The sequence below is a fragment of the Trichosurus vulpecula genome, chromosome 4, assembly GCF_011100635.1.
Source record: "Trichosurus vulpecula isolate mTriVul1 chromosome 4, mTriVul1.pri, whole genome shotgun sequence".
In the NCBI taxonomy this organism is placed as follows: Eukaryota; Metazoa; Chordata; class Mammalia; order Diprotodontia; family Phalangeridae; genus Trichosurus; species Trichosurus vulpecula.
In genome coordinates, this window is record NC_050576.1 from 131058405 (window position 1) to 131069916 (window position 11512).

The 11512-nt window shown below is 46.3% G+C and overlaps 1 protein-coding gene across 2 annotated transcripts in view; it reads left to right on the top strand.

Moving 5' to 3' along the window:
• LOC118845616 (epoxide hydrolase 1-like) overlaps nt 1–11512 on the top strand; it is a 28909-nt gene extending 17397 nt beyond the window's left edge. For both annotated transcript variants that reach the window (XM_036753605.1, XM_036753606.1), the window contains 6 exons: nt 1632–1859; nt 3350–3479; nt 4332–4543; nt 5541–5649; nt 10152–10277; nt 10658–11512. In XM_036753605.1, coding sequence (XP_036609500.1) covers nt 1632–1859; nt 3350–3479; nt 4332–4543; nt 5541–5649; nt 10152–10277; nt 10658–10859 — 1007 coding nt within the window. In that variant the 3' untranslated portion in view covers nt 10860–11512. The remainder of the gene's footprint in view (nt 1–1631; nt 1860–3349; nt 3480–4331; nt 4544–5540; nt 5650–10151; nt 10278–10657) is intronic.

Below are 11512 nucleotides of genomic sequence, written 5' to 3' on the forward strand. Positions count from 1 at the left end.
GTCACTAGCTTCCACTTGCTCCAATCTCATTTTTAAGGTAGTATTTTCTTCAGTGGTCTTTTGGACCTCCTTTTCCATTTGGCTAATTCTGCCTTTCAAGGAAGTCTTCTCCTCATTGCTTTTTGGAGCTCTTTTGCCATTTGAGTTAGTCTATTTTTTAAGGTGTTGTTTTCTTCAGTATATTTTTCAGGATTGTTTTGGTTCTCCTTTAGCAAGTCATTGACTTGTTTTTCATGGTTTTCTCGTATCATTCTCATTTCTCTTCCAAATCCTTTTTGAGCTCTTCCATGCCCTGAGACCAGTTCATGTTTTACTTGGAGGCTTTTGTTGTAGGCGCTTTGACTTTGTTGACTTCTACAGGCTGTATGTTCTGGTCTTCTTTGTCACCAAAGAAAGATTCCAAAGTCTGAGACTGAATCTGGGTGCGTTTTCGCTGCCTGGCCATGTTGCCAGCCAACTTGCTTGACCCGTGAGTTTTTCATCGGGGTATGACTGCTTACAGAGTAAAGAGTACTTTGTTCCATCCTTGGGGGGATGTGCCAGCTCTGCCACACCAGCACTCCTCCTTCCCCCAAGAACCCCCAACCCAGACTGGACTTAGATCTTCAGCAGGCTCTTCACTCCTGCTCTGATCCGCCACTTAATTCCTCCCACCAGGTGGGCCTGGGGCCAGAAGCAACTGCAGCTGTAGTTCTGTAGCTGCCCCACCTCCACTGCCCCCAGGGCAGTGGCCAAACCGCGAACTCCTTCTTTCACTCTGTCCCCAGCAGCTTTTCCCACTAACCTTCTCTGTTGTCTTTGGTGTTTGTGGGTTGAGAAGCCTGGTAACTGCTGTAGCTCACTGACTCAGGGCACTATGGCATGCTCTGCCTGGCTCCTGGTCTGGTTGGTCCGCACCGCCCACGCTGGGCTCCGCACCGCCCACGCTGGGCTCTGCTCCGCTCCTCTCCCGGCTCCATGTGTGAAAGACCTCACCCAGCAACCATCCAGGCTGTCCTGGGCAGGAGCCCTGCTTCCCTCTGCTATTTTGTGGGTTCTGCAGTTCTCGAATTGGTTGAGAGCCATTTTTGATAGGTTTTTGGAGAGACTTGGTGGGGAGCTTATGCTAGTCCCTGCTTTCCAGCCCCCATCTTGGCTCCCAGTAAACCTAAGGTGATTTTTGAAGGTGGAGGAAAATGTTAGTCCTCCTCAGTTTGTTTTTGTGGAGATAACTGAAGGGAATCACCTCCCCAACTCCAGTAATCTACCCACTGGCCTTCCCTACTGCCAGGAACTGCCTCACCTCACACCCCACATCCATGTGTTCCTGGTGTCCTTCCCCAGTACTAACATTCATTATTCAATAGATGTTTGTAAATATAATTTATAAATATGAAATATGAATGTTCGTGTGCCCAGGACTGGGATAGATACTAGGAGGATAGAGTTTAAAATCCCGCTGGGGAGACAAGATAAGAGCATGAGAAATTATGAGAGAAAATATAAGGCACTAAGTGATAAGCAGTGTGGCCAAGATGTTTAGTTTTCTGAGAGCATGGTGTGGGTTGTGGTGGGCTATAATGTGTGGCTCAGGACCTTACCCAAGTAGATTTATTTGACCTTGAACCTGACCTTACTATGTTTCCTTCCAGGGATCGACATCCACTTTATCCACGTGAAGCCCACAAAACCACCAGCAGGCCACAAAGTAAAACCATTGTTAATGATTCATGGTTGGCCTGGCTCCTTCTACGAATTTTACAAGATCATACCCCTCCTGACTGACCCTGAGAGCCATGGCGTGAATTATAACCAGGTCTTTGAAGTCATCTGCCCTTCCATTCCTGGCTATGGCTTCTCTGAAGCACCTTACAAGCAAGGTATGAATGCTGGTCTGTGGGCATTGGTAGCAAGCTGAGTCCACGTGCAACATCCCCATTTGGCATCCATCCTGACTAAATTCTCTCATAAACATACACTTCCCGGGGGATCCAGAATAGGGCTTACTATCTTTAGAACCAGAAGATGCTACTGGGAGAGGAGGGACCACAAACAGAGAATGAGAAGAGTGAATTTTGAAGATACGAGAATAGTATAATCAAGGAATAAGGCTGAATAGGGGAGGGATAAGAGTCATTGTGTGAAGGTTGAGAAGCACTGGCTTTTGGGAAGGTGGACCCCAAAGAACAGGGTTAGACTCTCACAGCTCACAATCACATTCTTATACTTCCCCTTTAGAGGGGCTGGTGAACAGCAGGGGAGGGCAGAACATTGAATAAGGCTATCTTCTTGGTGGGGGATGAAAATGGCAGTCGGGGTTAAGTGACTTACCGGGGGTCACACAGCTAGTAAGTTTCTAAGGCCAGATTTGAACTCAGGTCTTCCTGACTCCTAGGCCAGTGCTGTATCCACTGTACCACCTACTTACCCCTAAACTATTCTGTCTTAACAAACTTAAAACCATCTGTGAACAAGCTATTCTCCTGCACACTTGAGTGCCCAAGGGCTTTTCATGGGTACATGCCCATACAGAGTCCTGTATCTTTATTCTTGCCATTATATGCACAATACACACACCCACATATTTATCCATACATGGATCCACTCACATTTAATTCAACTTATTGAAATTAATTCAATTATCATTATTAAAATTAAATCATTTTTAAGTGCCTGCTCTATTTAAGGCACTATTCTAGATGCTAGAAACATATATTCATGTTTCCCCTCAGGCTTCCTTCATCTCTCTTTCTTTGGCTAGACTCATATTTTTGGGGGATTTCCATCTCTGTCAGCATGTTAGAAACCCCTGAGGACTAGGCAGCTGTTGTTCTGCCTAATGTCAATCAGTTCCCAGCCTGCCTAGAATGGTTCTGCATAACCCCAGAACCTCTCCCCAGCCTACCTTCTTATACTAGCACTAGCACCAGCATCATAGAGGTGCAGAAAGGTTGTGTGGACAGGAGAAGAGATGCTACAGATAGATGTAGTTGGCTGGTGATAGCAACAGAGGGCAAACTGAGGGAGAGAGTGATCAGTTCTCTCGCCCCTACTGACTTTCCCCAGTGGTGCTTGGCTTCTGGAGAGGAGAGGGAGACGTGGGCTAGAAGCACTAACCTCCAGACTTCCTTTATCCCAAGTGTAGATAGCATGGGTGAGGGAGTCAGAATCCTGAGGTCTCTTGGATGGTGGGGGTGAGTGAGAGTACTCTCCATTGCTACAGAGCACCACTCTCTGGGTTCTGCTAACCAACGGATAACAAAGGGCCTGATAACTGGCCCATGGGACTGAGGAACCACAGATAGAAACCAGAAAAAGTCTAGGCTCAAAGCATGTTTTTTCAGATTCTGCCCACCCCACCCTTTTCCAGGCTTCAACAGTGTGGCCGCTGCTCAGATCTACTGTAAGCTGATGAGCCGCCTGGGCTTCCAAGAATTCTTTGTCCAGGGTGGTGACTGGGGTTCTCTGATCTGTACCAACATAGCCCAGATGGCGCCCTCGTGAGTGCTGCATTCTTGCCCGTTGTGTGAATATACAGGTGGTTATGGTGATGAGACTGGTCTAATTAATCTACAGGGAAGGGCCATTCATAGCAACAGAAGCATCCTCCTCCCCTGAAGGGTTCTAGTGTGGCAGTTTTACCCCCATTTCCACTCCATCTCTGATACCCTGGTCCTGACTGGTACCAGACACAGATTTTGGCTCTTGCTCTAGATCTCCCCCTGCCATAGTACACAAACTCCCTGGTGCCCAGTAATTTTTGGGATGAGGGTGATGGCATCCATAAATGCCTGCTGCCATTTAATGCCAAGGACTTTTTAGCACGAAGACTGAGTTTTTGAGGTGGGATTTAGACCCAGGCCTTTCTAACTCCTTTATTATACTCCATATACAACCACTGTTATGCACCAGAGACACAAGTTGTCCCCATCCTCAAAGGGGTGAAATGAGATCCAAAAAAGTGATGTCCTAAGCCAGGTCCCATGTCAGAGTTGAGGGGAGGGAAAGGGGGATAGCCAGGGACTAGGATCTTGGGTAGAGTGCTCCAGCTACTGAAATTTGGGATAGACCCTGGGTGGAATGACCTGTAATCTCAGCATCCCTGTAACTCAATGACCTTCTGAAGAGGTTAGAGTGGAGCCCAATAGACATTGATCCTAAATGGCCAGAGGCTGAATGTGGTGTCTGGATTCTCTTCTTTCACCCTATGCTCCTTGACCCGACCTTTTCCCTTTCTCCTGGACTTTGTCCTTTACCCCTCCTCCCTATTCTCTTTGCCTTCCTTTCTGGCCCCCACTTCCTCCTTCATGGCCAGCTGGCCTGACCTAAATCCCCTTTCTCTGGATTCCTAGACGGGTGAAAGGCATCCATGTGAATATGGGCTCCATTCAATCTCGACCCTTGTTCGTCTTGGGGTCTCTTCTGCTGGGACGGTGGTTCCCATCGCTTTTTGGCTTCCAGGAAAGGGATTTGGAGCTGTTGTACCCTGCCAAAAATATCCTCCATAAATTAGTTAGAGAATCTGGCTACATGCACATCCAGGCCACCAAGCCTGATACTGTAGGTAAGTAAGAAGTCACCCCACTGCCCTGCTCATGGAGGGGATTTTCCAGAGGCCCAGAATTGGCTGATGGCAAAACAAATAAGCAAAAAAAAACCCCAACCAACTCAACCTTTAAAGTAACATAGAAGTCCTTAGGCTGACCTCAGCCTTCCTACTCCATTTTGAGACTTCACCCAATTCATTCCAATTCAGTTCATCAAGCATTTTTTAGGTACCAAATACTGTTCTAGGCACTGAGGATATACCAAATACTGTACTAGGATAGAAAAAAATAGAAAAGAAAGTAGGCTGTGCCCTCAGGGAGCTTACGTTCCTCTGGAGGAAAGCAACTTGTACACAGACAAGTGCACACAAAATGCTTGCAAAGTAAATAAAACAATTTTTGTGGGGGCTGGGGAGAGAATTTGTTAAAATGCTGGAGAAGCAGGATAGGTGTCATGTAGGAGATAGCATTTGGGTGAGCCTTGAAGGTAAGGTTACTGAGGTAAGGATTACTTCGTGACAGAGGTGAAGAGGGAGAGTGTTCTGGGCATGCTCAAAGGTCCAGGAAAAGGAGGTCGTTGTAAAATGAAAGGGTTAGACTAGGTGGCCTCTCAGGACATTTCTGACTCTCTAACTTGTAACCCTGTGTAAAGGAATGTTGTTTGGAAGAAGAATTAAAATTTCTAAAACCTGTGGCCCCAGAAGGGAAAAGTCAGACCAATGAGTGGAAATTATAAGGAGACAAAGTTCTGCCAAGGGTAAGAAAGATATCCTTAAACTGCCTTATGAGGTGGTGAGCTCCCCACCACCACAAGGATGCAAGCAGAGAAGTTGATGGACTGTTTGGCTTGACTTGGGTGGGGAGCTGGACTAGCTGACTTTCAAGTCTCGTTCTGACTTCATCAGGCAGATAAGGCAGGAATTCTTATTTCCAGTATTTCTCAGTTAAGGAAACTGAGGTCCAGATGAGTGAATTGACTTGCCAAAGAGAACCTGACTTTTTTCCCCATACTAGGCTGTGCACTGAATAACTGCCCTGTGGGATTGGCTGCCTATATCCTGGAGAAGTTCTCTACATGGACCAATCCAGAATATCGATACCTGGAGGATGGAGGCCTGGAGAAGTGAGTAGCGTTTTTCCTCTCCAGAGCTTAGACCCCAGTCACACCAGAATTGGAGAAACCTAGACAAGCAGAAATCTTGCCTCTGCTTCTTCACATGTAACACTTATCTTTATCTCTGGCTGCTTAGCTCTCAGGGGCTGGAAATGAGTCCTCTGTTTTGGCCAACTCAAATCCTAAGCCTGTGGTGTAGGAAAGGGTTGTTAGAAATTATCCCCTTTTTATATATGTAGAAGCTGAGATGCAGAGAGCTGATATTTTTTACCCAGAATACATAGTGATGGATCCAGGAGTAGGATAATCGCAGTGGGCAGTGGGCAATGTGTCCAGAGCCCTGTGGGGGAAGGAGAGTATAGGGAAAGGGGCAGCAAGGCATAGTTGATGTATTGTTTGACTTAGAGACAGGAAGACTTAGATTCAAATCCCACCATAGCTACTTATGAACCTTGGTGACCCTGGGCAAGTCATTTAAGTGCCTCAGTTTCCTCATCTGTAAAGTGACAGAGGTGGAATCGATGATCTCTGAAGTCCTTTGCAGGTCCAAATCTATGAGCCTATGAATGAAAGAATCACTCAACAAACAGACAAAATGGGAATTTGGCTGGTCTCTCTCGTGGGTAGGATCCTATTCTGGTTGTATTAGCAGGCAAGAATACTTGGAAATCATTGTCCATTTCTATTTCTGAGAAGGCAAGTCTCCAAGTAGCAGGGACTCCCAGATTTGACAAGCTCAGTTATGTTCCATGAACTCCAACTCCAGACCTTATTCTCCAATTAGCCTGTTTAAATGTTTAATATTGACACGAGTCTTAGTCATGTATCCTGTGTAAACTTTGTCTTCCTCAGTGCCTAGAAGCTCTGTGTATACAGCAGGCATTTAAAATGAGTATTTTGAATTGAACTGAAGATATTGCTCATTGCTCAACCAACTGGCTCCTGGACCCTCATGCTCTGTCTCAGGCAGCACGCTAGCCCACGGCTGGGTGTTTGTTGGGGGTAGCAGCTGGAGAGAGAGAAGGTTCTCATCACAGGCTGTGATCCTAGCCTTCCCCACCGGGGCCCCTTTTTTGCTTCAATGTACCTCACTGATGGCTGACATGAATTTCAACTCTGCCCTCCAGTTTCAAGTATGCAGGCTGTCAGGGTTAGTAAATAGTACATGCTTGTTGTCCCAGCTGATTTTCCCCAAGACTGGGTGGAAAGTTGGACTGAAAAAGCACCCCCGAGGTTGTTTAGGGGGTAGCGCTCCTCCCACATCTCCACCTTTCCAGCTTTGGCTGCATTTTCACCCATTTACCCCAACTCACCAGTTGCAGTAGGGGAGTTTGAATACACCTTGCTCTCCATTGCCACATGTTCTTCCTCTCCCGCCATCACACAGTCATCTCTCCTTTGAGGTTTCCTCAGCCCGTATCTACTACACAATCAAAATCCTGGTAGCTATTATGTACCAACCTCCAGGCCACTCTCCTTTCCTTAATTGGTTCAGCGAGCTTCTGTCCTTCCCAACTCTTCCCTTCATTCTAGAGGACTTCAACATATGTATTTATATTCTATCAAACACCTTCAACTCACAGTTCCTCAACTTACTCATGTCACCCGACCTACTCCTGTACCCCACCTCAGCCACAAAGATGGTTATACCCTTAATCTTGCCATTTCCGACAAATGCACCACTTCCATGTTCATGAACTCTGAAATTCCTGTCCTTGATTACACTCTATTGTCAGTCTACTTCTCCCTCTGCCTCGCACGCCCAAACCTGTTCTAACTTCTCACTTCCTTAGTTCTTTCCCGGGCTGTCAACCCTGCCCCAACTGCACTCTCCTTCCCCATCTTGAAACTTTGGTGAAGCAATTTAACTCTACGTCGTCCTTTTCTCTTGATTCTCTTGCCCTCTTATGGTATTAAGAGTCTCGTCCTGCCAAGCCTCATCCTCCAATCGTTCTCACCATCTGCTGTCTTCACTACTAAAAAAAAATCACAAAACAAGGATGAATGGGTTCTCTACATATTTGTGTTGGTACCTCAACTGGGCCCTCACTGGTACAAGGCAATCCTTGCACACCTGCCTAATTAACTCACTGTTCTACTCACTACACCTCCTGCCAAATCTTTTCATCCTTCTTCAAGCCTTCACATGGTTCTCTCCTTCTCCCCCACCACTATCTAGCTTTCACCTAGCTTCATTTTTCACTGAAAAAATTGAGACCATTCTCCAAAGACTTCCCTAGGTGGCACAGTGGATAGAGCATGGGGCCTAGAGTTAGGAAGACCTGAGATCAAATCTGGCCTTAGATACTTACTAATTTTGTGACCCTGAGCAAATCACTTAACATCTGCCTGCCTCAGTTTCCTCACCTCGAAAATAGGGATAATAAGAGTACCTACCTTCCAGGTTTTGAGGATCAAATGAGATAATAATTGTAAAGTGCCGAGCACAGTGCCTGGCATATAATAGACATTTAATAAATGCTTTTTTCCTTCCCATTCCCTCTTCTTCCCCTCCCCCATCGTTTCACATCACATGTTGCCTTCTGCTACTGTCTCCTCCTTCACCCTTGTCTTACATGAAGAGGTGGCCTTACTCCTTACCAAGGCAAACCCCTCTACTTGCACAAGTAATCTCATTCCATACCATCTCTCTCATTTATGTTCAATGTCTCCTTGCCTTCTGGCAGTGTCCTACTACCTCCAAGCATATCCATGTCTCTCCCACCCTCAAAAAGCCCTCACTTGATAAATCCATCCTCACTAGCTATTATTCCATATCTCTTCTTCCCATAATCAGTGCCTTTACTTCCTTTCCTCTTGTTTTCTGCCTATGTACCATCTGGCCTCATCATTCAACCAAACTGCTCTCTCCAGAGTCACCAGGGCTGACTTCATTGCCAGATCGAATGGCTTTTCTCAGTCTTCACTCTTCTCGACCTCTTTGGAGCCTTTTGCACTTACCAATCACCCTTCTCTCCTTGATGCCTCCTCTCTCTAGGTTTCTGTGTGATACTGCTCTATCCTGACTCTCCTCCAACCTGTCTGACTGCTCCTTCTCAATCCTCCTTTGATGGATCTTCTTTCAGGTCAAGTGTACTAAAGGTGGGTGGCCCCCAGGACTCTGTCATTCTTCCTTTATGCTACTTCACTTGGTTATCTCATCAGCTTCCATGCTTTCCATTATTTTCTCTGTGCTAAGAATTCTCAGAGTTGCCGACCTTGCCCTAACCTTTCTCCCAACCTCCAGACTCTTATCTCCAACTGCCCATTAAACATCTCAAAATGGATGTCCCATAGGCTTTTTAAACTCATTGTGTCCAAAATGGAACTCATTACCTTTACCCCAAAACCTTATCCCCTAATGAACTTTTTCCTTACTCTCTATGGCACCACCATTCTCTCAGTCACTTAGACTCACAACCTAGGCATCATCCTGGACTCCTCCCGCCCTTACACCCATATCCAATCTGTTGCTAAGTCCCATCTATTTTACCTTTAAAACATGTCTCATATATGTCCTCTTCTATCCTCTAATGTTGCCATCATCCTGATGCAGGTTCTCATTCACTTATGCCTGGACTATTACAATAGCCCGCTGGTGGATCTCCCTGCTTCAAGCTTCTCTCTTCTCCATTCCATCCTCCACTCTGGCATCAAGTCAATCTTTCAAAAGAACTTCCCAGTGACACTGACTGCATCATTCCCCTATTCAGTAATCCCCAGCGGCTCCCTATCCCTTCCAGGATTATGTATAAAATCCTCTGTTTGGCATTCAAAGCCCTCCACAACCTGGTCCCCTCTTACCTTTCGAGACTTCTTACACACCGCCATGTATGCCGAGATCCACAGATACATCCTCCTTGCTCTTCTTCACATGAGACATTCCATCTCCAGACTCCGGGCATTTTCGCTGGCTTATTCCCATTCCTGGAATGCTCTCTCTCCTCATGTCCATCTCCTGGCTTCCTTCAAGTCCCAACTAAAATCTCACATTCTACAGCAAGGCTTTCCTCATTCTCTTTACTGCTAGTGTTTTCCTTCTCTTGTTTATCTCCAGTTTATCCTGTTATATTTTGTTTGCACATAGTTCTTTACATATTGCCTACCCCATTAGACTGTGAGCTCCTCGAGGGCAGGAGCTGTCATTTGCCATTCTTTCTATCCCCAGTGCTTGGCATAGTGTGTTTAATAAATGTGTATTGGCACATAGTAGGTGTTTAATAAATGCATATTGACTGACTGCCTTGTAGAGTACCTGGCTTCCTTTGGGGTTCAGCTCAGGGGCCACCTCCTACACCAGGACTATCCTAACCTCCCCAGTTGCTAGTGCCCTGTCCCACCTCCCACATCACTTTGTATTTGTGAATATTTTGTATTTGCTTGTATTTACTTTGTATTTACTTATGTTTACTCTCTTCCCTGTACATGTTACTTCAAACCCTGAAAGAGACTCTGAATCCTGTCTCCCTAAGGCCTGATCCTATCTGGAACTTTTTCTTTTATGTGTACAGGAAATTTACGTTGGATGATCTGCTGACCAATGTCATGATCTACTGGGTGACTGGCAACATCATCCCCTCACAGCGATTCTACAAGGAGAATATGAGCCGAGGCATAGGTGTAGAGAAGCATACAAAGTGAGTTTTAGGGCTTAAGGAAAATCCCATTGGATAGATGGGGATGTTTCTTCCTTCTTGGAGGATTTGGGACTGAATCTTTCCATCAACTTAATCCTCATCCCCATTGTCCTCTCTGCCTGCCCAGCCCTGTCCTCTCTTGTATGGTACTTACTGGACTGGAGAGAACACTTACTGGTTGGTGCTAGAGAAAGGCAGCTAAAATCCTTCCATTTGATATCTTGTATTCAGCCTGAATTTTCTTTGACTCACCCCAGTGATTCCCAGAAGTTAATGAGCTGTTTCCCTGAGAATGATGATTCATACCCTCCTTGGTGGACAGGGGTGGGGGTAAAGCTGTGTTACCTACCCCACCTCAGCTGACATCTCTTGTTTTGTAGGATGCAAGTATTTGTGCCCGCTGGTCTGTCTGCCTTTCCCCATGAGCTGGTGCACTGCCCAGAAAGCTGGGCTCGGAAGAAATACCCCTCTCTCTGCTCCTACACTCATATGTCCCGAGGGGGCCACTTTGCTGCCTTTGAGGAGCCTCTGCTGCTTGCAGAAGATATCCAAAAGTTCATGGGGGCAATAAAGGGGAAGTGAGTTTCAGAAGGAGGTAATTCCATCTCCTCCCCAAGTAGTTCCAGTGTACCCACCTCTCCATCCTGCCATCTCCCAGATGCCCCAGGTTCCCCTTCCATACCCCCTGTTCCAAACCATAGCTCTGATGGAAATCTACAACCAGCCTCTTGGAGACGATGAGGGAAGGGGACTATGCCAGCTCTTCTTGCCTTGAATCCCAAGGTTGGTCCACTAGGCTGGGGAGATCAAACCTCATCCTTGTGGCATGTGCCAGATCCTGTTAAACTTCCGTGTTCCAGCTACCCAGAATTGGTTTCTAAGGTAGTGGGGTCTTTATTTGGAGGGGTGGTACTGGTTCCCTTACCCTTGCTATTGGAGCTTTTATTGGTTGCTTGTTTACTGCCAGATCAGTGATGTGGCTTCCCTTCCCTCTGTAGGCTGCAGATAGAGCAGCTCTACGTTGGTAGAGGGAGTTCGCTCATCCTGGAAGTGCCACCATGAATAAATCACACTCTCTGCCTTCTCTGTGTATGCTCACTGGGGCCCAGTACACAAATTCCATGTTCCCTACAAGTTGCAATGCTTTTCTTGGGTCTCGAGGTGGTAGATTTGGGCTGGATGGGCCTGTGGAAAGGAAAATGGCTTTTGATAATAAATTTTTTTGCTTCATAAGA